This window comes from Mauremys mutica, chromosome 3 (genome assembly GCF_020497125.1).
Source record: "Mauremys mutica isolate MM-2020 ecotype Southern chromosome 3, ASM2049712v1, whole genome shotgun sequence".
Taxonomy (NCBI): Eukaryota; Metazoa; Chordata; order Testudines; family Geoemydidae; genus Mauremys; species Mauremys mutica.
Window position 1 is genome coordinate 111,254,742 of NC_059074.1, and position 26,704 is coordinate 111,281,445.

The 26,704-nt window shown below is 39.7% G+C and overlaps 1 protein-coding gene across 10 annotated transcripts in view; it reads left to right on the forward strand.

Annotated features, from left to right (window-relative positions):
- Positions 1 to 26,704, forward strand: part of STXBP5 (syntaxin binding protein 5) — a 212,370-nt gene that overhangs the window by 123,148 nt on the left and 62,518 nt on the right. For all 10 annotated transcript variants that reach the window (XM_045009874.1, XM_045009875.1, XM_045009870.1 and 7 more), the window contains 9 exons: positions 5,901 to 6,055; positions 8,068 to 8,140; positions 10,378 to 10,525; positions 10,609 to 10,676; positions 14,543 to 14,583; positions 15,624 to 15,844; positions 17,869 to 18,047; positions 21,747 to 21,872; positions 23,312 to 23,463. In XM_045009874.1, the coding sequence (XP_044865809.1) occupies positions 5,901 to 6,055; positions 8,068 to 8,140; positions 10,378 to 10,525; positions 10,609 to 10,676; positions 14,543 to 14,583; positions 15,624 to 15,844; positions 17,869 to 18,047; positions 21,747 to 21,872; positions 23,312 to 23,463 (1,163 nt within the window). The remainder of the gene's footprint in view (positions 1 to 5,900; positions 6,056 to 8,067; positions 8,141 to 10,377; positions 10,526 to 10,608; positions 10,677 to 14,542; positions 14,584 to 15,623; positions 15,845 to 17,868; positions 18,048 to 21,746; positions 21,873 to 23,311; positions 23,464 to 26,704) is intronic.

Sequence of the window (26,704 nt, forward strand, 5' to 3'; positions counted from 1 at the left end):
TGTTTTAAGCATCACTCATCTAGCTCTTATCTTTACCAATTTTGTCCAGACATAGTGTGCGCCTATTAACTATTTTGGCCAGGTCAGATGAAATCTAGACATAAAGCAGAATGTCATCAGCATAGTGAAAACACTGCAGCTCATGTCTCCTTACTAACCATCCCAATGGCCCCATATAAATGTTGAACAAGACAGAAGACAAGATGAAACCCTGCAAACTCCACACAAACACTATCAGAGAGGAAGAGTTTCTCACCACTGCCTTCTGAGAATACATTGTAAGGAAAGGGTTTAATCATGTTGATCCACAAACTAGTCAAAATCATCTCATGATCAGCTGTATTGAAAGCAGCTGATAGATTTAATGATATCAGCTCCATTACCAAGAAGAGAGTTACCAATACAACCATTGCATTCTCTGTGTCCCAGACCCAGGTTGGTACAAACATTGACCATGGTTACAGAGATCTGAGACAGCTATTTTATATTCTATTCTAGATAGATTTTTGTTTTGAGCTTATCACTGTAGTATCTAATGTGAGAGAGATCTTGCTACAATGTTATTAATCATCTTAACCAAAAAATGGAAGTTTGGGTTTTCAGGGTAGTAGTAGGCTACTCAGTGGGCCAGATTTATAAAGGGATTTAGGTGCCTAAATTTAGTGGATCCACAAACCCCCCACTTAGCTCCTCCTAACCCTATTGGTGCCTAAACTCATTCAGCATCTCCTATTGCCAGGGACCTACCAAATTCACAGCCATGAAAAATGCATCATGGACCATTGTCATAAATAAAAAAGTTCTAGAAGGAAATCACCGCCAGTGTGGTTCCCCCACTGTCTGCGATTTGGGGGGCGTGTCATAAATAAACAGATCAGGGTTAAGGTCTCTTTTCCCTGGAAAGGGTTCATAGAATCATAGAATCATAGAATTCAAGATCAGAAGGGACCATTATGATCATCTAGTCTGACCTCCTGCAAGATGCAGGCCACATTAGCCGATCTACCCACTCTTTTAGCAAGCGACCCCTGCCCCATGCTTCGGAGGAAGGCGAAAAACCTCCAGGGACACTGCCAATCTGCCCTGGAGGAAAATTCCTTCCCGACCCCAAATATGGCGGTCAGCTGAACCCCGAGCATGCGGGCAAGACTCTCCAGCCATACCCTCTGAAAGAGGTTAAGAATATCATATCATTGACCCAATTTGACCCAATTAAGTACCAGTTTGGCACTTAATTGACCTATTGACTAAGCCCATTATCCTATTATACCATCTCCTCCATAAACTTATCTAGCTTGATCTTAAAGTCATGGAGGTCCTTCGCCCCTACTGTTTCCCTCGGTAGGCTGTTCCAGTATTGCACTCCCCTGATGGTTAGAAACCTTCGTCTAATTTCAAGCCTAAATTTCCTGACTGACAATTTATATCCGTTTGTCCTCGTGTCTACATTAGCACTGAGCTGAAATAATTCCTCTCCTTCCCTGGTATTTATCCCTCTGATATATTTAAAGAGTGCAATCATATCTCCCCTTATCCTTCTTTTGGTTAAGGAAAACAAACCGAGCTCCTCAAGTCTCCTGTCATACGACAGGCCTTCCATTCCTCGGATCATTCTAGTGGCCCTTCTTTGTACCCGTTCCAGTTTTAACTCATCCTTCTTAAACATGGGAGACCAAAACTGCACACAATACTCCAAATGAGGTCTCACCAACGCCTTATATAACGGGACTAGCACTTCCTTATCCCTACTAGAAATACCCCGCCTAATGCAACCCAAGACCGCATTAGCTTTTTTAACGGCCACATCACATTGCCTACTCATAGTCATCCTGTAGTTACCCGGGTTAACAAGCTCAGTAACCTGAGAAACACCTGACCAGAGGACCAATCAAGGAACAGGATAATTTCAAATCTCTGTGGAGAGAAGCCTTTGTCTGTGTTCCTTGTTTGCTCAGAGTTCTCTTTTTGGATCTAAGAGAGACCAGACATGTCTCCAAGTTCTCCTGGAGTAGTTCCTACTATTTAATAGTGAGTATTAATTAGAAAGGCAGATTAGTCTTATAATTTGATTTCTACATTTGCAATTGTGTGTTTGCTAAAGGAAATTCTTTATTCCTGTTTGCTGTTACTTTGCTTTTACTGAGAAAGAAAGGGGGAGGGGGAATGCTCTCCAGGTTATAGTTTAGACCCTGTATTGTTCCATCTTGGTTACAGAGACAGTGACTTTCTTTTTATTCTTTAATAAATTCTTTTCTATTGAGGACTTGGTTAATTCCTTCTCTTGTGGAGATGAAGGGGAGGGGGAGGTGAGTCCCTCTTTGTGTTGAGTCAAGGATTTGACTCGGGGTAATCTCTCCAGAGCAGGCTGGAGAGAGGGAAGGGGGGAGGGGAACTGGCTGTTTCTCTCTCTCTGGTGAGATTCAAGGTGTTTGGATCTGTGTTCCCCAGGGGAAGTTTTTGGGGGAACAGGGAGTGTGTCAGACACTTAAAAACTGACTGGTGGCAGCTTTTACTAGATCTAAACTAGGATTTTAGTTTAGAGGGAAACCAAGGCAGGTCCCCACATTGGAACCCAACAGCTCCAAGTGGGGGTGAGACCTATGACAACCATGAAATCTGGTCTTTTGTGTGCTTTACCCTATACTATAAAGATTTCACGGAGGAGACCAGTGTTTCTCACTTTGGGGGTCCTGATCCAAAAGGGAGTTGCGGGGGGGGGGGGTCACAAGGTTAATTTAGGTGAGTTGTGGTATTACCACCCTTACTTCTGCGCTGCCTTCAGAGCTGGGTGGCTGGAGAGCATTGGTTGTTGGCCAGGCGCTCAGCTCTGAAGGCAGTGCTTCCCCCCAGCATAGGTGCAGAAGTAAGGGTGGCAATATCATACCATGCCACCCTTACCCCTGCACTGCTGCCATCAGAGCTGGGTGGCTGGAGAGTGGCGGCTGCTGACTGAGGGTCCAGCTCTGGAGGCAGCAGCATAGAAATAAGGGTGGCAATACCATACCAGGCCGTCCTTACTTCTGTGCTGCTGCTGGCAGCAGCTCTGCCTTCAGAGCTGGGTCTAAGGCCAGCAGCCGCTGCCCAGTTCTGAAGGCAGCACCGCTGGCTACAACAGTGCAGAAGTAAGAGTAGTAGAACTGCAACCCCCCTACAATAACCTTGTGACCATCCTACAACTCCTTTTTGAGTCAGGACCCCTACAGTTACTCTGTGAAATTTCAGATTTAAATAGCTGAAATCATGACATTTACAATTTTTAAAATCCTAGAACAGTGAAATTGACCAAAATGGACCCTGAATTTGGTAGGGCTGTAGTTATTGCTGTAATGGTTTCTGCCTCTGGTCCTGTATGCTGCTGGCTCAGGCAGATGTCCAGACATTATCTCGTGTCTAAGACAGTGAGATCCTCAAACCAGGTGAAGATAGGCAGGGTAACACGTGTCTCACCTGTGTGGCCTGATCCATTAGGCATGCTCAGAGCTGGACTATAGAGGCATTCTCTCTCTGTCTCTAGCCCAATTAATATGTAATTGTTTAATACAAAATGGAATGGCTTCAGCAGGAGAGAGACCCATATCAGAATATTCCATAGTCCAGTGGTTTGGGCACTCACTTGAGAGGTGAGAAACTCCTATTTAAATCCTTTTTCCTCATCAGGCAGAGGGGGGAGTTGAACTGGGGTCTTCCATATCCTGGGTGAGTACTCTAATCACTGGGCTAAAGGTGGCCACTTCTGCCTTCTATCCCCACCCTAGCAGTTTTGTGTGAAGGGAGGCAGACATTTAAGCTGTTGCAAGAACAGGATAGGCATCTGTCTCCAAGAGAAAAGGTTCCTGGCTATGGATCCCAAACAAAGATAGGTGCCTCCCTTCAGCTCTCACTTAAGTATCTAACTCTGGCAGAGGCACAGGATTTAGGATACACTCTTCTCATCAGCATCTCCCTTTGACTAACCTACACAGCTTCCCACCTGGCTTGTTGGTTTTTGTGGATCCCATTTTCAGATGCCTATCTTTTATCTATGCATTGTGTGTGGAGCCTAGGCACCTAATCCAGGGTTTCTGGATTTCAATGATTTTTCAAAGTGTCTAAAAGTTGCATGTTGCAGTGCCTGTCTCTTTGTGGCTCCCAGCCCATGCCAAGTTATGGCTTCTTGAGCAGTGGCATGTTGAAGTAAGAGAAGCCATCAATCTGCCTTCCTTCAAGAAAGTGTTGACAATCTATTGTGATTCAATTTTTCAAAGGGATTTATTGTATCCAGTGTTAAAAATACTGCTGATTTTGATGATGATTGAATAAGAAAGAAAAGGTATCCCATTTCCTAGGTATATTCAGCTGTTTCACTCTTGCAATTTTATTGAATGAAATGTAAACTTGTGCATATTTGCTTTGAAAAGAGGGTGTGTGTGTGTGTGTGTGTGTGTGTGTGTGTGTGTATATATATATATAAAATATTGTAATATAGTGAAAAAACACTTTCCAGTAATTTAATGGAAAGTCCATAATCTGCTTTCCCAAGGGGAAGGATAAATGTTTCCATGAAGCAGAACTAATTTGTCCTTGCCTTGTTCAGTCATATAAAGAAGTTAATTAAACAGTAGGAATTTAATTTACGTGATAGTTATCTGGAGATGGTGTAAGTATAAAACTGATTTATGGCTAGAATTAGATCAGGTGAGCTGCCTCTGTTTCAAAAACGATTCATTTTTATTATAAGTAATCAAACAATCATAAAAGGCTGAATCATCAACTTGAAGAGAGCATTAGTAGATTTATTTAGTTATTGAGTGTTTTTACAATACTCAGGTTTTTGTTGTGGGCCTTTATTTAAAGAGAGACTTTCAACTCAAAATTTTAAAATGTCCACTGAAGAAATAGCCTACAAGAAGTTTTTGGTATATACTTCCACTTAAATGTTGCTGCCATTTTTGTTGTTTTATAATCATACTTTATCTTCAAAATATTTTTCTCCTGTAGCTGTGTGAAAAGCCCAAACAAGTAAAACATTGAAACTAGGCTAAACATTATACTGTCAAATACACCAAGAAAACAAATTGAGAAATAGTAAAATATTTTGTTCATCTATTACAGTATAGTTAACTTAGATGTTCATAGTAAGTTTAAAAAAAGTGTGATTTTTAAATTAATAGTGTCACTTCAAGTAAAAAAAAATCACAAATAATTGGAGAAATGAGTTTACTTTATATTTCTGTAATTCAAGACCACTTTGCATATTTGTGTTAAAAATTAACTTTATTATTTTAAAGAAGTAAATAACAAAATGGGTTTTTAATCACCTATGTAATTGTTATATTGCTGTACTTCGAAATACTTTGTGAATATAAACTAGCAACATCACCATACCACATTAGATCCATTAATATTTCAGGTACAGTGTCCTACCTCTCATAGAGCCCCATATATGATACTTAGGCAGAAGGGAAACTTAAAGCACTTAGCTCCACAGTTCAACATGTGATGCCGTACAGAAGGGAGAAAAATGTCTTTTTAACCAGTGGGGTGGTCAACAGTACATCATCTGGTTTGAGATTTGATTGTTGTTTATTAATTTGGGGGGACTAACTTGGCCCAGAGAGTTAAAGGTGTTAATGTTACTGGCACTACACAGCATTAAAGAGTTATAAAAGACTTTGGGTATTGTAAATACAGTGACTTCAGCCTGCTTAGTCCTATGACAAACACATCATTAACAATTGTTTTAAATTATGTATTAAAGATACGGGGGGTGGGGTGGGAAAGGAAAACCTATTTCCAGTTACTCTAAATGTATCTGCCATTAGATGTGTTCTCTTGAACTCCTATTATGAGGCAATGGGAAAACTGATCACTTTCTTTTTCAGTATGCCTTTCATTGTCATAAATGCCTGTTTTGTTTCCAGGGAGCCTTTTATCATTCTGTCGGGAGGCTTGTCATATGATACTGTAGGAAGAAGACCCTGTTTAACAGTCATGCATGGGAAAAGCACTGCTGTGCTAGAAATGGATTATTCTATTGTTGATTTTCTAACCCTCTGTGAAACTCCGTACCCTAATGGTAGGTTCTGTAAAGATTATACTTTTACCCATTCTCTTTGTAGATTTACTCTGCTAGAATACTCCTGACTGCTTCTGCCTCACTATTCTATCTCTGGGAGGGACAGGACTGGAACAATAACATCTGTTGTAGCTCTTGTCTGTCAAGTTTTGTTTCAGCATTCTTTTAAAGGTGAAATAGGTTTCATCATAAACCCCAACATCAATTATAATGTTCTGGAAAAGAATTATTAATTACATGTGTTTTTCTCCTTTTAAAAAATTGCATGCATACAAGCATTTATAAAATATATCTGTATGCATTACAATGCAAAGACAGTTATAAATAATATTAATAATGATTAGCACTTACCCAGGCCTTTTAATCTGCAGTGATTGTGTAAATATTTACTAATTATTGTAACATTCCTGTGAGGTTGGTAAGTAAGTTATCCATGTTTTACAGGCAGGAAACCTCCATCAGAGATTAAGTAGTTTGCCCAAATGGACAGAGAAAGCACAATGTTTCATCTGGGATTGGAAATTGGTTTCTGGTACTATGTTCTGTGGTCAGGCCATTAGAATACACCTCTTTATTGTCTATTAGAAATGCCTATTAGAAGTGTATTATCTATTGTTATTAGAAGTGTATCCATTGAAGAAATACCTTTTGTAGATCATTAGAATGGTATGTCAATACATCTAATATGTAAATTTTCAGTGTTGAAACGTTAGATATTACATCACATGCTCAGAATAGAGATCACTGTAAAAATGAGTTGTTGAAGCATGTCAGCAATATATTCAAACAGATGTTTTAAATGAAAGCATTTCATTATTTTTGTGCATGTTCCGGGGCTTGCAATTGGAAAAAGAAATGAAATTTCATAAGGGAGAAAAGTTTGTGCTCATCCCCACTCTAGAAAGTCACCTGTCATATCTCAAGACCCAGAGTTATTCAAAGCAGTAAAACTTTTAGCGTATATGTCAGTCATCCACAGATCTAAATATTCTAAACCATGGTTACAAAAGACCCCAGTCACATATCCTTCAGTAGTGCTTCTATTTCCATTAGCTGGAGCAACCACTGAACTTGCTGGTTCATTTCTATTTTCCTCATCTTGTTGTTTGCTAGTTAATTACTAACAGGTATTTTTATTTATAGTTTTTACTAGATGCGGGTTTAGAGTTGTGGTAGGCTGATACTGTGAACTCTCAGTCATAAATTTGAGTACAGGTGTGCCTCAGAGGTCCCAATGGTGGACATTGAGACACAGCAAGGTTAATTTAAGAGTACTTTTTGTACTAACTACGTATTTGTAGCTGCCAAGTATGTTCAATGTCTTGGTGGTGGGACTTGCATCTTGCTCACCCAGTCTTACTTTAAACTTTTTGCCAAAGGCTGAAAGGATGAAGGTGCAGTTAACCATCCAGGAAGAACACGATCTGCCCAAACAAGTATTGCACACTGCTCATGTCTCCAACATTGTGGTTCATTTGCTCTCCTCAGAAATCCTAGTTTGCTGGCATTCGTGGCTCAGAATGTCTGGCAATTCCAGAATTTTAACTTGGAGTAGGCCTTTTAATTCTCCAGATTTTGGTACCACACTGGTGCTCCTTTCAGGTGGACAGTCCTTCAGTTCCTTTTGTAAATTAGGTCACTTACTGTTTCCTAATCTCACACAGTGAAGAACTGCAGAAGCAATTCTGTGAGGGGAAATAAGGTTACTGTTAGTAACTGGAGTTCTTTGAAAATATTGTTTTTGCAGATCAAACCGCCTTCCTTCCCACTTCTCAGTCTTTTGAAATGGATTTAATTGAGAGGGGAGAGAAAATTAAGATAGGTGGATGAGGTCTACAACCACAATTTTGAATATAACAGATTTGTGAATACCTGTGCATGCTCTAATGGTGTTACTGCTTATGGCTAGTAAAATGTGTGGTATGTAATCTCCTGCAATATAGGCTCAGCCGTCTACATGTTAGGAGAACTAAAATGACTAATATGTAACCTTTCTTTTTGTCTGTTTTTAGATTTTCAGGAACCATATGCTGTGGTGGTTCTTCTAGAAAAGGATTTAGTACTTATAGACCTTGCACAAAATGGGTAAGACTCTAGGGTGTAATGGAGAGTATATGGAGTGTCAACTTAATGGCAGGCCACTGTGTATCCATTTGATGTCACCTATCAACGCTCCACTTGTAAATGAAAATAATTTGTAATGAGACTTACTGGAACTATGTTTGAGATTATTGCCTTACTAAAACTCCCAAATGGACTCTTGATAAGCAAATCATTTTTAAAGAACATCTAATTTTCTGTTCTACATTTTGGTTTTAAGGACTAGATTTTCTTTAAAAAAATTCTACTTCCATATTTTTATAAACACAAATCTTCTGAGTATGGCCTACTCTCTGGCAGGTAGGTGTAACATGGCATACATTTATAATTGAGTACCATATTGTTCTATTTCTGCCAAGTTTATTGGCTTCCAGCTAATAAGAGAGAACTTCTAGTGATTTCATTCACGCTAAGCCCATCAGGAGAAAGTTCTTTGATGCTCTGCACCTAGCTAGCATTACAGTATTTTGCTAAGATTGTAAACACTTTGTACAAGGATTGCCTTTTGCTCTGTTTTTGTATAATGTTTAGCAAACCAGAGTCCTGGTCCATCTATGTGCTATAGTAATACAAATAATATATGTTAATAGTTTTTTTTTATCTTAAATAGGGTTGCCAACTTTCTACTTGCAGAAAACTTGCCCCTACCCCTGCCCCGCCCCCGCTCACTTCATCCCCCCTCCATCTGTTACTCACTCTCCCCACCTTCACTCACTGGGTCATTTTCACCAGGTTGGCTCAGGGGGTTGGAGTGGAGGAGGGGGTGAGGACTCTGGCTGGGGGTGTGGTCTCTGGGATGGGGCCATGGATGAGGGGTTTGGGGTGCAGGAGGGGGCTCCAGGCTGGGGGTGGAGCCAAGGGGTTCAGAGTATGGGAGGGGGATCTGGACTGAGGCAGGGAGTTGAGGTGTGGGAGGGGGTACGGGCTCTATGCTAGGGGTGCAAGTTCCAGGGTGGGGCCAGAAATGAGGGTTTGGGGTGCAGGAGGGGGCTCTGGGCTGGGGCTGAGGGGTTGGGTTGTCAGGGGAAGGGGATTGAGGGCTCTGGTTGGAGCTGCAGACTCTGGGGTGGGGGTGAGTGGTTTGGGGTGTAGGAGAGTGCTCCAGGCTGGGCACGAGGGGTTTGGAGGACAGGAAGAGGATATGGGCTGGGGCAGGGGGTTAGGGCATGGGAGGTGGGGAGGGGGGCAGGTTCTTGGCAGCCCTTACCTCAAACAGCTCCTGGAAGTAGCCCCATGTCCTCTCTCTGGCTCCTAGGCAGAGGTGTGGCCAGGCGGCTCTGCCCACTGCCCAGGCCGCTCCCGCATCTCCCATTGGCCACAGTTCCTGGCCAATGGGAGCTGCAGAGCCAGTGCTTGGGATGGGGGCAGCTCACAGAGCCCCCTGGCTGCCCCTACACTAGAAGCTGGAGGGGGGGACATGCCATAGCTTCTGGGAGCCACGCAGAGCCATGGCAGGCAGGGAGCCTGCCTTAGTCCTGCTGTACCACCACCGGACTTTTAATGGCCCCATCTGCAGCGCTGACCAGAGCCACCAGATCCCCTGGCAATCCTAATCTTAAAGTCAGCATCCTTAGTCCAAACGTTGAAATAATTTTCTTTATTTAGGGGAACTGATTTTTGTCTGTCTGTTTATTTAGAGAAATTGGGCAAAGCCTGCTAGGTAATGAAGAGTGGAGGGTGAGTGGGGCAGTCTAAGATACCTGACTGAAAAGAGAACAAGATTTTTAAAAAGGAAAGTTGAGACTTCATACCTTCCTTCTGGAAGCATAGACCCAAGAGTCAGAAATCAACTTTTATCTGCAGAGCACAAGATCTATAGCTCAGTAACTTACTTTTTCATTTCTGCTGCTACAGAACCATTAAGTAGTAGTCTCTATGGTGACAATTTAAAAAACTTACATTACAAGTATAGTATGAGCGAGCAACCTTTGCAGAGTGAAGTAGCTGCATTTAATTGTTTTGCACTGTAGGCACATTTATTATTTGTGTTTTTTGCATAATGCTACCCAGAGTGTGCTGAATACTTTTCAGACAGACAAGAAGTCCCTGCCCTAAGAAGCAATCCAATCTGCACTATTTCTGTAACTTATTTGGCAGATAGTAAAGTTATACAAATTTTTTTAAAGCAAATTGACAGGCTTCGGTTCTTCACTTATATTCTGGATTAAATTGAACGCTTTTCTTTTGTTGGTTTAACAATGTTTCCCTTTCCTCCAATAAAGGTATCCTATATTTGAAAATCCCTATCCTTTGAATATACATGAATCTCCTGTTACCTGTTGTGAGTATTTTGCTGATTGTCCTGCGGACCTCATTCCTGCACTTTATTCAGTTGGGGCTCGACAGAAACGTCAAGGTTACAGTAAAAAGGTATGGTATAGTGTGCATATACTTATTTGATAATGCCAGTGTAAAGTGTCATTTATTTCAGTCTGTTATTATTAACCTTCTAGGAATGGCCTATCAGTGGAGGCAACTGGGGTTTGGTCACTCAGAGCTACCCAGAGATCATTATTACAGGGTAAGTGATAAGATAGTATGCTAACTTACTCAAAATAACTAGAGTGCATTTTTATAGTTCATATTCACAGAACCTGTAGAAAACAAAACAATTTATATGGGAGGGTAAATAATTAATGGAATGTACAGAAAACTCATCTTAAAAAAAACCTACAAGTAATAGCTTTTGAATAACACATTGAAAAAATATGGTTGCTATGTATCTATTACATACACTGAGTGATGATATTCTGTCTGTGCAACTCTATCGAAGTGTTTGGAGTTAAAACAAAGTGAAGCCAACTATATGTTGCAAAGAGAACCATAGCCTCATGCAAAAGCAGGATGGGACCAGAGTCATTGTTACCAACTTGCTTTTGTGGGAGATTCTCATCTCATTGTCACGTAATATGTAGACAATTACTAAAATACCTGATATATTGTTGCGTATTGCATAATATATCTAGAAACAACAGTTACTTATGCTCTTTGCAAAAAAAAAACACTTTTTCTTCCTGGGTTCTTTCATTGTACTTTTTCTCTCTAGTATCCATCATTGTTATAATAACAGAATCATTGAATTGTAGGGTGGAAGATGCCACATGTCATCTAGTCCATCCCCTCATACTAAGGCAGGACCAAGCATACATAGGCCATCCCTGAGAAGTGGTTGTCTAACTTGTTCCTAAAAATCTCCAACAAGGATTCCACAACCTCCCCAGCTAACCTGATCCAGTGCATAACTATTGTTATAATTATAACTATAATATTATAATTCCAGTCAGGAAGTGTATCAACTAGAATAAGCTGCCACCTCAAACATACTGCATTAGCTTGTTGTCACTAATTCTTAAATATATTTTCCTTTGCTATTTATAACTCTTTGATAATGTTTAAACTATTTTAATTGACATCATAGGCTTTCTTGAAACACTGCTTTTAAATATATGTTCATGTTTAGATAGCTGTTGAGTTCAGTAATCAAAGGATTACCAAACTGTCAGTTTTTTCTTTTAAATGAGAATAAGTCCAAGCAACTCCACTCTAAAGGAGTAGCAGGAAAAAGTCAAAAGGGGATCTGAAGCCTGGTCTACACTAGGCGTTTAAACCGGTTTTAGGAGCGTAAAACCGATTTAACGCCACAACCGTCCACACTAGGAGGCACCTTATATCAATTTTAATGGCTCTTTAAACCGGTTTCTGTACTCCTCCCTAACGAGAGGAGTAACGCTAGTATCGGTATTAACATATCGGATTAGGGTTAGTGTGGACGCTGATCGACGGTATTGGCCTCCGGGAGCTATCCCACAGTGCACCAGTGACCGCTCTGGACCGCAATCTGAACTCAGATGCAGTGGTCAGGTAGACAGGAAAAGCCCCGCAAACTTTTGAATATTTCCTGTTTGCCCAGCGTGGAGCTCCGATCAGCACGGGTGGCGATGCAGTCCGAAATCAAAATAAAAAAAGAGCTCCAGCACGGACCATGCGGATGTGATCGCTGTAAGGGCAGGCAAATCCGTTCTATCAGCGCTCCATTACAGAAGATGAAATTCAGAATCCTTTTTTAAAAAATCTCCAGACGCCATAGCAGGGACTCAGCGCACTGCAGCGTGACAAGCGTAACGGAAAGCCAAAGAATCAAATGGACGCTCATGGACTGGAGGACTGAAGCTATCCCACAGTTCCTGCAGCCTCCGAAAAGTATTTGCATTCTTGGCTGAGCTCCAAATGCTTCTAGGGTCAAACACAGTGTCCGCGGTGGGTCAGGGCATAGCTTGGCAATCTACTCACCCCACCCACCCACCCCCAGAAGCGAAAGGGAAAACAATCCTCTGACTCTTTTACATGTCACCCTATCTTTACTGAATGCTGCAGATAGACACGATGCTGCAGCCGTCAACACCAACATCCTCACTCCCCCCCTGCCATGGGTGGCTGATGGTACAAAAGGACTGGTAACCATCCTCGTCATCAGCCTATTGGCACATGGGGCTGTAACCATGCTGACTAGCATCCGTCAGGTCGATCAAGGGCGCCTGGCCCTAATTTTTCCTTGTAGATGGTGCAGTATGGCTGGTAACCATCCTCATAATAGCAACAGGGGGCTGAGCTCCATCAGCCCCCACCCTTCATGTGTAAAGAAAAGATTCAGTTGCCCCTGGACTAGCAGAGGGATGCTGGACTTCTCTCCTACACACTCCTTAATGTCCTGTCTGGACTATCATAGCAGCTGGAGGCTGCCTTCCACTCATTTCTCACTAACAAGTCACCATGTCTTATTCCTGCATTCTTTATTACTTCATCACACAAGTGGGGGGACAATGCTACGGTAGCCCAGAAAGGCTGGGGGAAGAACGGAATCAACAGGTGGGGTTGTTACAGGAGCACCCCCTGTGAATAGCATACAGATCATAATTTCTGCAGGATCTGACACAGAGCAGCTGTGCTCTCTGGTTCTATGATACAGTGGTTATCTAGTACACTTGCCTATATTCTAGGCAGGACTGATTCTATTTTTAGATACCAAAAAGGAAGGATTGACTCAGGGAGTCATTCCCAATTTTGGCTTTTGCGCCCCTGGCTAAGAGCTGCCAGGGGCACTTATGACAGCAGCAAATGGTACAAAAGGACTGGTAGCCATGATCATCTTAGTTCCAATTTATGGAAGGGTTGGATGGTGCAATATGGCTAGTAACCATCTCTGCTGTCATGCAAAAGCAAAAGCATGCTGCTGTGTAGCGCTGCTGAATCGCCTCTGTGAGCGGCATCTAGTACACATACGGTGAGAGTCACAAAAGGCAAAACAAGCTCCATGATTGCCATGCTATGGCATCTGCCAGGGCAATCCAGGGGAAAAAGGCGCGAAATGCTTGTCTGCCGTTGCTTTCCCAGAGGAAGGAGTGACTAACGACATTTACCCAGAACCACCCGCGACAATGATTTTTGCCCCATCAGGCACTGGGATCTCAACCCGGAAGTTCCAAGGGGTGGGGGAGGCTGCGGGAACCATGGGATAGCTAGGGAATAGCTACCCACAGTGCAACGCTCCAGAAGCCGACGCTAGCCTCGGACCGCGGACGCACACCACCGAATTAATGTGCTTAGTGTGGCCGCGCGCAATCGATTTTATAAAATCTGTTTTACAAAACCGGTTTATGCAAATTTGGAATAGTCCCGTAGTGTAGACGTACCCTGAAAGACCAGGCAGGACAGCATTGGAAGAACATGAGCAGAACTAAACATTTATGATCGTATATTTCTTTAGCACCCAAAGGCACCAATCAGAATTAGGAATCCACTGAGTGAGGCACTGAACAGAAATTCAGAAGGATGCTGTCCCTGCCTAGAAGATCTTAGTCTGTGACTTTATGCAATTTTTTGTAGAACATGCTAGTCCTAGCATATTAGAGAGACAAGGTGGGTTAGGTAATATGTTCTCTTGGATCAACTTCTGTTGGTGAAAAAGACAAGCTTTCAAGCTTGGGTCAATAAAAGGTACTACTTCACCCACCTTGTCTCTCTATTAGTCTGTGATTTGACATTTTCAGAGGCAAATTCAGAAGCAAATTAGATGTCTGTGCCTAATCCCTATTGAACTTCAATTGATTTGGGCACACAACTCTCTTAGAAAAATTCAGAACTCTTAAAATGTCTCAAGCTGTGTACCATAAATTGAGGCACCTGAAATCACTAAGCACTTCTTAAAAATTTTGCCATGGTACCTACTGGTAGTGCAACAGAGTCATAATACTAATCAGAATATGCTAGCTCTGTGGTTTATGCTAAATCAATAATGTAATCTAGTCTAAATCTCCCCTATTCATTGCTAACCCCCTTATTTTTTCCAGGAATGTGTTTTTTCAATTTTTATTTTTTTTAATTTCATAGACATGCTGATGGGTCAATCAAGTTTTGGGATGCCTCTGCAAGTATGTATTTTGAATAACGATAATAACTTACTCAGACAACCGAAGAGTTCCCTAAACTTGCATGTTTCTGTAGTATAATTGCTGGCAAGCTGTTCTCATTTTATCTGCTTCACACACTGTCAGTGCCTTATGTTAATCTTTTTGAATTGTAATAGACTTAACTTGGGACTATAAATTTTTTTTGAATAGTTTAGTGTTTGACTGATTTTTTTACTCCCCAAAAAGAGAACAAATTATTAGAGCAGGCTGGAACAAGAAATGGGAATGTTGACATTCTTAAAACCTCTGTCTTATTTTCCTGGCGTTCTCCTCTATTGGCATAAAGATAGGAGAGAGGAGAAGGGCAGAAAAACAGATTAATTTTAGTGAGGTACCTCTGTGTCTATATTTACTTCTTTCTAATGCAAAAAGTAACAAGTGTATATTTACAAAATATAAGCTCATGTTAAATAATAGCAGCTAGAAATAGTTATCCCACAATTCTTGCTAGCAAAGCACAGAAAAGAATTAAGTTCCTGTATAAATGCACCCAAATAATTCAGTGGTCCTAAGGTTAGAGAATAAACTATTTCCGATACAGTTTTGAATTAGAAGAGCATTGTTGACACTAGTATGCAAAGAAGTACATACACATATTTAGAGTCATGTTGTGTCATTGGTATTCAAGCACAGCTCAAAAGGAAGAAGTTTATCCTTTATATGTTGTAGGAGTACTATATTTCCTGGTGCATGGATATCCTGTTTTGTAACTCTTCCATCTTCACCTGATTTCTTTCTAGGAGAGAGTAACTGATTTTTAGCCTAGATTTATGAAGTTCTGAGGGCTTTTTCCTTTTTAAATGTCTAAATGTGGATATATTTTCATGAAAGAACTGAGAATGTTAACACTATGTAACCCTGCTTTTGTGCTTCCCTCTTGGTGAAAATTGTTTGGTTACTTTTGTAAAGTGAAAAAGGCGCCAAAAAGGAGAAATGAATTAGAGAAAGATATCTGTTTAAATTGAAAACTAACTTTGTTATATATTCTTATTTATTCTTAGTAACACTGCAAGTACTTTACAAACTAAAAACAGCTAAAGTATTTGAAAAATCACGAAATAAGGATGACAAGCCAAACACAGATATAGTAGATGAAGATCCATATGCCATTCAGATCATCTCGTGGTGTCCAGAAAGTAGGATGCTGTGCATAGCAGGAGTTTCTGCGCATGTCATTATTTACAGGTTCAGCAAACAGGAAGTGACAACAGAAGTCATTCCGGTAATAGTATCACTTCTTTAATTGTATGGATTTCGGCTGTAATAGAAATATATTGATGGTTTGGATTTTTATCATGATTCATCCTGTTGGTTAAATTCTCATACATAGATGTTCAAAACTAGGAACAGCTTTTTGCAAAAAAGAAATTTGAATAAAAGTTTTATTTCTCTATTTATGTCTCTTTATAGGAGTTGGATGTGTGTCTTTAATAGGCCCAATTCAGCAAAGCACTAAAGCACCTGCTTAAGTTTAACTTCATTGGCAATTAAGTATGTGCTTAAGTTCCTCTACTGGTTCCTAGTCAGGTTCCTATACCAGCTAAAGGTTTTGGTTCTAATTTTAAAAGCAGTTGATGAATCAAGGCCAGGCTGCATCAAAGGTCAAATTTCAATCCATGAGCCATTGCTTTGGGTGAGAGCAGGAGACCAAGTATTCTCAAGGGGATTTGGCTGTAGAATAGTCTTCTGGAAGAGACTGTCTTTGGGAAATGTTGCAAGGCCTTTCTCTTTGGGAAAGCCGTTGCACCATAAATGACACTCGCCATTCAAACACCTCTTTTATTCCACTCTTAACCTCTTTCCCCCCCCCCCCCCCCATGCACCAAAAACAAACCTACCCAAAGCAGAGTTACAACTCCATAGATGGAGAACTGCCAGAGACTCTCTGAAGGCGATTAGAGATTTTACCATTGTTACTGATCTTACGTAGAAGGCTTTCAGGTACTAGGGTCATGGGTGGCAGTACAAAAACTCAAAGATCTAGATGAGAGCTTTATTGAATTAATCTCATACTGTATGCCTGCATACTCATATACAAAACTGTTAAGAGATGATAAATTATTTTGAACGCTATAACAAATATGACATCATTCATTTTAAAATTCTTTATAATCTGTTCTAAACAAAGTTTAATCGCAGTGCAGTTCTTCTAGTTTTAATATTATTTCTTGGGTAAAGTCTCTAAGGATTTAAGCATGCTTTCTTTTATCTTTTGACGTTATCTGTGTATAACAGTGGGTAATTAACACGCAGGTTATTTTAACAGGTACATGCCTCTAAATGATTGCTTAAAAAGTTATGAGATAGTGAAACTGTTTTTCAAGACAGTATAGTTTTACAAATTACTGGTTGGCACCTTGCTATATATCAGCCTACGTGTTAAGTTCTAGTTGATAGATGACAAAAATATTTGGTTGAGGGGAAAAAATAGAAAAGAGGGGAAATCTGCCCTCCAAAAACTGTACTAAAATGATATTAAGACTATAATAGAGGAAAAGAACTAAGCAAGAGAAATCTGAATTAAGGGTGAAACTTGTCTAATGTTTTCTAAAGTGTAGAGATCAGCACGGTGGGAAAACTCATTAAGTATTGTTTTGATGTATCCAATTCTACCCAGTGTTAAAGTATGGTACAGTTCACCCTTAACTTTGAGTTCCATTCTTTTTACCTATTTCACCTAAAAGAGATTGCAGTAACTATATAAAGAAAATGCTGTTTCGTGACTGAGAAATTGTACTGTTGATATAGTACGAGAATAACACATAGGCCCTGATTTTTAAAGGTATGTAGGTGTTGCTGCATGCTCAGTGTCATGCCTAGCTGATTTAGGAGCCTAAATCTGTTTTATATGGGATTTAGGCACTTAAGAGTCAAAATTCCATCGACTGTTAAGGGATTTTGGCCTTTTGAAAATGAGCTTTAGGCAAATTAGTTAGGCATTCTGACACTGAGTGCAGCAACACTGAAATACGTTTTAAAATCTGAGCCTTAGCCCATATATGTAGTATTTCATTTTTGTTCAGCAAAGAGCTGCAAAAAGGGGTGATATTCTTGAACTGCTTTTCTGTACAAAAGCTGGCCTGACATAATGATCGTCCATTTGAGTTTTTATTAGCACTTTACTTAATTCACACATACATTTCTGTGGCTTTCAAGAGGCAAATGTGGGAATCAAAGGAGAGTGGTTTTCATAGAGAAGAAAGATAGTGTATTTTATTGTTGCTTTTGCTTTGGTTTAATTTACAGATGCTTGAAGTACGGCTGCTGTATGAAATAAATGATGTAGAATCTCCAGATGGTGAACAAGCACCACCGTTGCCAACTCCAGGCACAGGTTCCAATCCTCAGTCCATTGCCCCCCAGTCACATCCATCTACAAGCAGCAGCTCATCTGATGGGCTCCGTGATAATGTCCCGTGTTTAAAGTAAGTGTAAGAACATGGAAAGTTTATGGTGCACTTTTGTTAATAATATTGTATCTTCTTATTTTCATTGATCAGAACCTTGACAAGACTATGCTGACATAAGTGCTTGTGTGCATTCATATTACTACAGAAAATCTGTCATAGCCTTTGGACAATCCTATACTGATTAAGGCAACATTTTGCAAGCTTGTGAAAGTTGAGCCCAATTTCAGGAATCTGAAACCTATTGAGCACAAGAATACCCCACCCCCCATGCAATATGCACACATAGAGAAAACCCTACCATCTGTTGTTTAACAGTGCCTATCGTAATTTTACATACCTCATTCCCAGTTAGTCTTTTATGCCCACTCAGTGGCCATACTCCACACTTAGGAAAATGCTGATATAAAACATAATATACTCCTTTCTAAAATGTTTTGATGAGAAAATAGTTAAGTGTTGACACCTGAAGTATCATGGTATCTGATTTAACATCCATTGAAATGAATTGGGGCCATTCATACCTCAGAACCGTTATCTAAGGCTTTCTGCAACCTCAGGGAGACATATCTGTATTGGTTACACTTGCTTAATGTTTTTAAAGTTTTATTTGCAACCATATTAATTAGTTTAAACTGGATACAAATAAGTCTCTGAGACTCTGGAGAACAATTGAGACACCTCTTTTTGCACACTCACCACTTGCTCTTCAAGCCCCTCTAGGTGATGTGACCCAAACTTTGGGAAACATTGGTCTGAAGGATGGAGTAGATGACCTGTTCTAATGGATCTTTTCAAATTTCTGTTTCTGACCTTAGAAGTGATCATAGATGTATCATCTGTTCCATCGGTTAATTATAAATACTGTAACAAACATGATTTTTTGTGTGAGTTCATTCGAGAGTGTAGTGATTGTCTGGATATACCTGCATATGAAGTTAAAGCAGCACTTGATCCTGCCAGAACAACAGATGCGAAACCTGCAGACATATCTCCACAGTTATGATGATCATACCTCTGACAAGACACCTTTCAAGATCTATTGTTCCTACCCATGCCTAGCATAACATGTGATGTATCTCATCTAGTGCACTATATGCCCCAAGAACAAATATGGGACTGAAACTATGCTCTTGATCAAACTCATACAAAAAAAAAAAAGACAAAAACACCATATCACTTCTGGATGAACACTTTTCAGACAGCAATCACTCTATATCTGACCTCCCAGTCCTCATCCTCAAAGGAAATCTGCACAACACCTTCAAAAGACAAGTCTGGGGCTTAAATTTATGCTAGATATGAAAAATGATGGACTCAGTAAAGATACGGATTTATGGCTCATTACAAAAATCTGTAACCGACTAACCCTCCTCCTGCAGCTGCCTTTTTTCCGCCTCCCTTTCACCCCTATGACTTGAGAGGTGTTAACAGGCCACTTAGAATTATAGGGTTAGAAGGGACAGCAAGGGTCATCTAGTCTAATCCCCTGCCAAAATGCAGGATTTGTTGTGGCTAAACTATGCAAAACAGATGGCTGTGCAGCCTCCTTTTGAAAACCTCCAGTGAAGCAGTTTCCACAGTCTCCCTAGACAGTCTGTTCTATTGTCCTACTGTTCTTACAGTTAGGACATTTTTTCTGAGATTTAATCAAAATCTGATATGCTGCAGCCTGAACCCACTGCCTCTTGTCCTGCTCTTTGTGGCAAGAGAGAACAACTTTCTCCAACTTTACTACACTTCACCTTGAATTGTCCTTTGAAATGTGTTAACTACTTATGCTTATCTGTTCCACCTTGTATTTAGTTGACACTCGGAGTATATTTCCCAGACCTGAAGAAGAGCTCTGTGTAAGCTTAGAAGCTTGTCTCTGTCACCGACAGAAGTTGGTCCAATAAAAGATATTGCCTCACCCACTTGGTCTCTCTAATACCAGCTACTGTTCACTTGAGGAATCAGGAATGGAGTGAGGTTTTCCCAATTTTTACCTTGCTAAAGGCAGTGTTGTTATACCTCTAGATCACCATATTTAACCTGATGACAATGCCAATTAAAAATCCTCACCTGCAGATTTGATATTTGGATTGGCATGTGCTTTAGCTGCTAAATTGTAAAAGTAAGCACGCCATCTTAGTTTGTGATCCTGGGTTAAATCCACAGTCTAAAAAATGATTCTGTGGACACACTTGTTTTCTATGTGTGGGAGCTCTTTTACGCCCTACCAATATATTGAATTGTAGAATATAAAACACTAACTTAAATAATAAAACCTGGGAAAAAGTTAGCGCATACTCCTATTGTATTTTTGGCTGAGCTGTGTGAGTACAAAGGTCTTGCACTCAACTCAGCATCATTTCTACTCTCTGTATGTAATGCTGAAACTTCTGAACACAGCATCCACTCCATTCCAGAATTTCAGGGAACAGTGGCGACAGTGAACTCTTTTGATCTTGGAGAAAATTGGAAAACTGAAAAGGGAAACATGGGGGGAGGGGCATGTTGGGCACCTGTCATCTGACCCTGTCATAACTTCAAGCACCTCTGCAATTGTCTGTAAATCAAGCAACTGGTTGATGGCACTCATTAATGCCTTCCAGCAGAACGATAGCCCATCTCATCTCTGGCTATCCTCCCAATTAAGTTTTAACTTGTTGCTACCCTGTCTCTAACTGAAAGAAGACAAGTAATAATGGGAAGTTGGAGGTGGTGCAAAGGAGGATTGGGGACATACACATAGCCTCTCGCACAGGAGGGAGAATAGGGACCCTGGAATGGGGAAAAGGGGGCAAGCAGAGAGGCCCAGCCATGGGAGGGAGAATAGAAGAGCCTTGAATGGAAGGAGGGAGGAAAGGTGGCACGGACAGCCCTGGTGTGGGAAAGATTGGGGAACCCAGGTATAGGGAAATGGGGATGCACATAGATCACCTTTCATGGGGCAAGAATGGGACACCCTGGTATTGGGGATGGGAAGTGCATGGGTCCCCTAGTGGGTGGGAAATTAGGAGATCCTGGCATATGAGAAGAGGTATGCATAGAACTCCTGGCAGGGGGATTGAGGAACCCTAAAATGGGGGAGAAAAGAGAGAATGGAGGGAACACACAGAGCCTGTGTTTTGTGGAGAAATGGGGGACCCTTGAATGGGATGGTATTCAAAACCTCTGGTGCAAGCAGCTTGCCTAGAACAAATCTAGAGAATTATCTGTCTAAAAATCCACTTTCTCATCTTGCACTCTTGTGCCTTTCTGTCATACCAGCAACCTTTGCCTGAAAGCCCCTACCTACCTCAGTTAGCCATACTTACACATTACATTCAAATCTCTCCTCAGTATAAACTTCTTTCATTAAAGCTACAATTCCTAATTCTCCCCTCTTAGAAACACAGAATCTGTGACACATTTTCTCTACTAAAGCCATCATATGATACTAGTGCTGTTAACCCTTGTTCTGCACTTTCCCATCCCTCAGTGTTTAGAATCATTGCTCAGGTTGTTTTTAGTCGTAAATCTAAGTATCATCACAAATAATGGGAGCTAAGGTGAAATGAACACTTTTGGTGCATTATTCTTATTTATTTATATTGTGTGTATTCATTTGGTAGATTGTAAAATTCAATAATTCTCACTCAGTCTCCCTGCCTTCTACAAGTTAATTAGATCCTATTGTATCAAAGTGGAGAGATTAATATAAAGACATTATACATTGTTTTTATATTGCAGAATAAAAAGCTCTCCCCTCAAACAGTCTGCAGGCTATCAAATTGAACTAGTTATTCAGCTGGTATGGGTGAGTGGAGAACCTCCGCAGCAGATAACCAGTTTGGCAGTGAACTCCGCCTATGGTCTGTAAGTATATTCTGTACTTTTTCCTAGTTTTCTAATAAATTTCACTAGCTTAGCTGTCATTTAAAAAGTCAACATTTGTTTATACCCACTATGTAGGAATATTGGAGATGCTATCAGTTTTCCCCTATACTTAAAATAAATAGCTGCAATATTTGTATTGTAACTGGTGGTATCTTTTGGAGGATTTTGACTTTAGTGGTAATCAGTCATTTAAAGTATGTTTATAAACCTGGATTTATAAACTATTACTGAATATCCTAAACTAATCTATTTGAATTTATAAAAAAAACAACAACCATACACACACAAAAGCATTGATGCTTCTCTAAACAGAACTTGAAAGTTATATGTACAAAAAGACATGTAAAGTTCAAATGTTTTTAATTATATGAACAAGAAATTTCAGATTTTTTTGTGCACCAAAAATCTTAAAATGAACTGAGTTCTATGTGAGTTTGTGTCATATATTTAAAAGAATCCTGTCCAGCTGCCTTGTTTTAGCTAAGAGCAAGTTATAAGTTCATTAAAATAGAGATTTATATTAGGAACTTTAGTCCACCTTTTCCTCATTGTAATTGTAGTGATTGTCACTAAAATAATAAAGTAAATGACCAAAAGGAATTGCATAGGCAGCAGTATTACATTTTGCATCCATTATAGTGAAGGGAACAGAGTCTCGGTGGTTGGAGGGAGGCTTCTTTAAGAGAATCTTTCATTAGGCAATTTGCCCAATTATTTGGCCTATGGTAAATCTATCTATCTATCTAAAACATCATAAATATATATTGAACTTCCAAAAAAAAAGATATACAGGGAAATGTAAATTCCAGAGATGAAACTTAACTGTGGAAGAAAAGCATCTACTGTAAAAAGTGGATTTTATAAAATGAGTTGTAGAAATCCTTTCTGGTTAAATTTGCTCATTTTGCAAATAAAATGATTGTTCTGCTAAATGCCAGCTCTACAAACCCAACTTAGAATCCGGATATTATTGGAGAGTCCTTTAGACTCAAACATCACCAGTTTCTACAATTACAGCTTAGTTAGCAACTGTGTTGTTGATGAACAAGTCATAATTAAATCCAGTTAATTCTCACACAGCTATGTTGTCTCTTCAGAGTCAAACAGGAGTAAAAACTATTCAAATTGTCTCTTTAGTAAGTGAACTCTGTAGCTACCGGAAGCTGGTTTATTGAGGAGGAAGTACTATTTTTAGTCACTTTCTAGAGCAGTGAACTGCACTTTAAAATACTAGTTCACACAATTGTTTTTTTAATCCTTTTTCAGGTTCATTTAAAAGATCAATTTAAAATTAAAAGTGTGTTTATCATTCTTTGTCAAGTACAGTACTACATACAAGAATAAAAACAATAGCAACTTTTGACTTATTAGCAACTTTATTGGAGCCTTAATCTTTCCTCCTACTCTTCTTCTTCTAGAGTAGTTTTTGGCAATTGTAATGGTATTGCAATGGTTGATTACCTGCAGAAGACAGTGCTCTTGAACCTTGGCACCATTGAATTGTATGGCTCTAATGATCCTTATCGTAGGGAACCTCGATCTCCTCGCAAATCTCGGCAACCATCAGGAGGTAAGAATTGCTGGATGTTGCATTTCAACAATGGTACCTTTCTTCATAACTCATAGTTGTGCTGTCAGTCACTACTTTGAATATAAGCACATTAGCAACACAAAACATATATTTTTGAATGACTATTACGTCTGATCTTTGAGAATAATTAATGGAACATCGGTTTGTATTCGCATTCTCCTACATGATGATTCTTCGCAATTCAATAACTGAAGTATCTGAGAGGCTCTATGCTAGATTCCTGCTGATTTAAGTATAATACTGCATTTTTGTCCCATCCTCCCAGATTTCATTTTTCTCTTGTTGTTAAGTTGTATTTGTGCTATGAGACTAAGCTTTGATATAGACTGAGCTTTATGGTGGGGAGGTACTTGCTGTTTTTATTTTGATCAATAGTGTTTTTAATTTGTTAAAAGCACCTTAAGCAACAGATAAGCAAGCATTGTACACATTCATAGAAGTATAAATTAAATACAAAATAGTTATATGAACTTTAAAATATCTTAATTAAATAACCAACATCTCTTTATAATTGTCAGAGTTTTGTAAATATGCCTAGGCAATATCCTGCAATTTCCATGACACATCTGCTCTCCCCATAGATCTTCTCACACTTAGGCCTGGCCTACACTAGGGTGGGGATCGACCTAAGATATGCAACTTCAGCTACGAAAATAGCTTAGCTGAAGTCGATATATCTTAGTTCAACTTACCTCGCATCCTCACGGCATGGGGTCGATTGCCGCGGCTCCCCCATTGACTTTGCTTCCGCTTCTCGCCGAGCTGGAGTTCAGCAGTCAACAGGAGAGCGATCGGGGATTAATTTATCGCGTCTAGATGAGACGTGATAAATCAATCCCCAGTAGATCGATCGCTACCCGCCAATCCGGTGGGTAGTGTAGACGTACCCCTACATATACCCCTTTTCTCAGCATAGAAGGGACATCACAACTGGCTACCTTTTGCTTCTGCTGTTATTAGTTTAAAATTTCTCATCACTAGGAATGTCCATAATTATCTGGCCTCTTAGAATATTGTGTGCTTCTTAGAGGAGAAACCTCAGTGTATGACATATAAATGGATATTTTAAATTTGCAAATCCAAACTTGTAAAATAGAGCGGGTCAAAAAATTAGGTGTGGAGGGGAGGAGTTGAAATCGCTGTTCTGTTTTTCTTAAATTGCTGTGACCTTTTGTTCAAATTATTCATTTATAATTTCTGAAATAAAAACAGCTAATATTTTTGAAAAACATTTTTTTGTTCAGCTTAGTTACATGGATATTTTTAAAATGAAAAAACATTATTTTGAAAATGATAAATGATAGTGTACATAAAAAAAATTGTTACCTGAAAATGGCCACTTTTCAATGAAAAAGAAATTATTCGATAAATTTTATCCAGTGATAGTTTTGGTTCAGATTAAGTGGGCCAGGAGAAGATTGAAGCATGTTCTTATTTTATCTCAAGTGTTTCACGCTGTGACAGGATCCCCGCGGTACAACCTGGAATTGTGGGATTGCTGTGCCCCCTTAATTTTAACTCTCAAAGCTATGCCAGTGATAAGTAGCAAAACTCCTCCAGGGGCTGTGATCACTCAGCCATCAGCATGTGGAGCCATACACCCAGCTAAATTGCATGAATAATCCCTGAACCACGCGTGAATCTTACAGAGAGAGGCACCAGCAAGTCACCCCGGCTCCCAGCCTCGCACCCCAGAGAGATACCATCTTACACTGCTCAAGGTTCCCTTGGCCAGTGCAAACTCATTAATAAGTTTGCTACTTCTTCTTCATAGGAAAGTTGACATGCACCAGCCTTTGTAATCTGAGCTGAGATTCCCCAAGTACTTCAAACAAAAACACACTGTTTCAGGTAAAATACAGTATAAAACAGATTATTAACTACAGAAAGACAGATTTTAAGTGATTATTAGTAGCTGGCATAGAGATCAAAGTTGGTTACCTAAGAAATAAAAATAGAATTTACACTAAGTTTCTAATTTCAACAGACTAAGCAAGATTTTAATCAAGCGGTCTCTCACTCTAACAGATGTTTACAGTTCCTCAATACGCAGACTGGACTCCCTTCCAGCCTGGGACTAATTTCCCTAGTTTTCAAGTCTTTGTCTTCTAGATGAATCTACAGGTGTTGAGACTGGGGGGAGGGAGGGAGGGAGAGAGACAAGTGATAATGTCACTGTCCCTTTTTTATACTTTCTTCCTGCAGCTAGAAAAATCCTTGCTGTGACATGGGGGTCAGGCAATCCCTATTGGTCAAACAGTCCCATTGCATACCTGCCTTCTCTGAGAAGCCTCTGGGATAGTAAATTCTTCTCGATGAGCCATTAACACCTGTTTGGACCATGATGGTTGCTTCTTTGTTGCAACTGAAAGCTGTGGGTGTTTCTCCCAACATACAGGAAAACTTCATAACTTCACATATAATGATAGTATAGTCGATCCAATGGGATATTAAGGTCAATACTTTTAAAATGATACCTCACAAGGCATACTTTGTACAAAACATATCATAATCATATGGCAGCGGTGAATATGGGGCTCCAGGTTGCTATCTTGAGGTGTCACATACGCACTGTTCTTTTTTTAGATTTGTAGATGCTGTAACTGAGGTAGGTATTTCTTGATAGTAAATTATTGGTTTGAGAAACATCAAAATAACTACAAAATGAAGTTAAATTGTTGAACTTTGAACACAAAACTAAAAAAAGGCACCAATTGCTGCTGATATTACCTACTGTATTATAAAGCATTTCAAAGATTTTTAGTCTTTGATTTTCCCTAATAGATAAAAGTTTCATTTTAAAAGAACAGAAACTTCCTCCTCACCTCCATGGCATATGATCAAAACAGGCAGTCAGATAGGCTTAATATTTTAGGTAATTAGGGAAAAATGTTAGCAATCTTAAATACTGTTTTTATATGGTCAGATTACAAGTCACTCTGGGAGACATTAGAAACTACTTGTTTAGTGCTATTGGCCTTTGTCACTGTAACATCTTGTCAGCATGATTAACTGAACCCTTCTGTCGCATCTGTGTACATGCTTATTAGCTGAAATATCCAGTACAGCTCATAAAGATAATGAAAACAGAATCTTTGCTTGTGTGAATTCAGATATTTAGACTTTTTTTTTTAATTCAGATTTTAGTTGCACTTACTAACAGTTTGTCTGCCTGGCAAAAGCATTGTATAATTCTGATTATTCAAGTTATTCGGTAGGT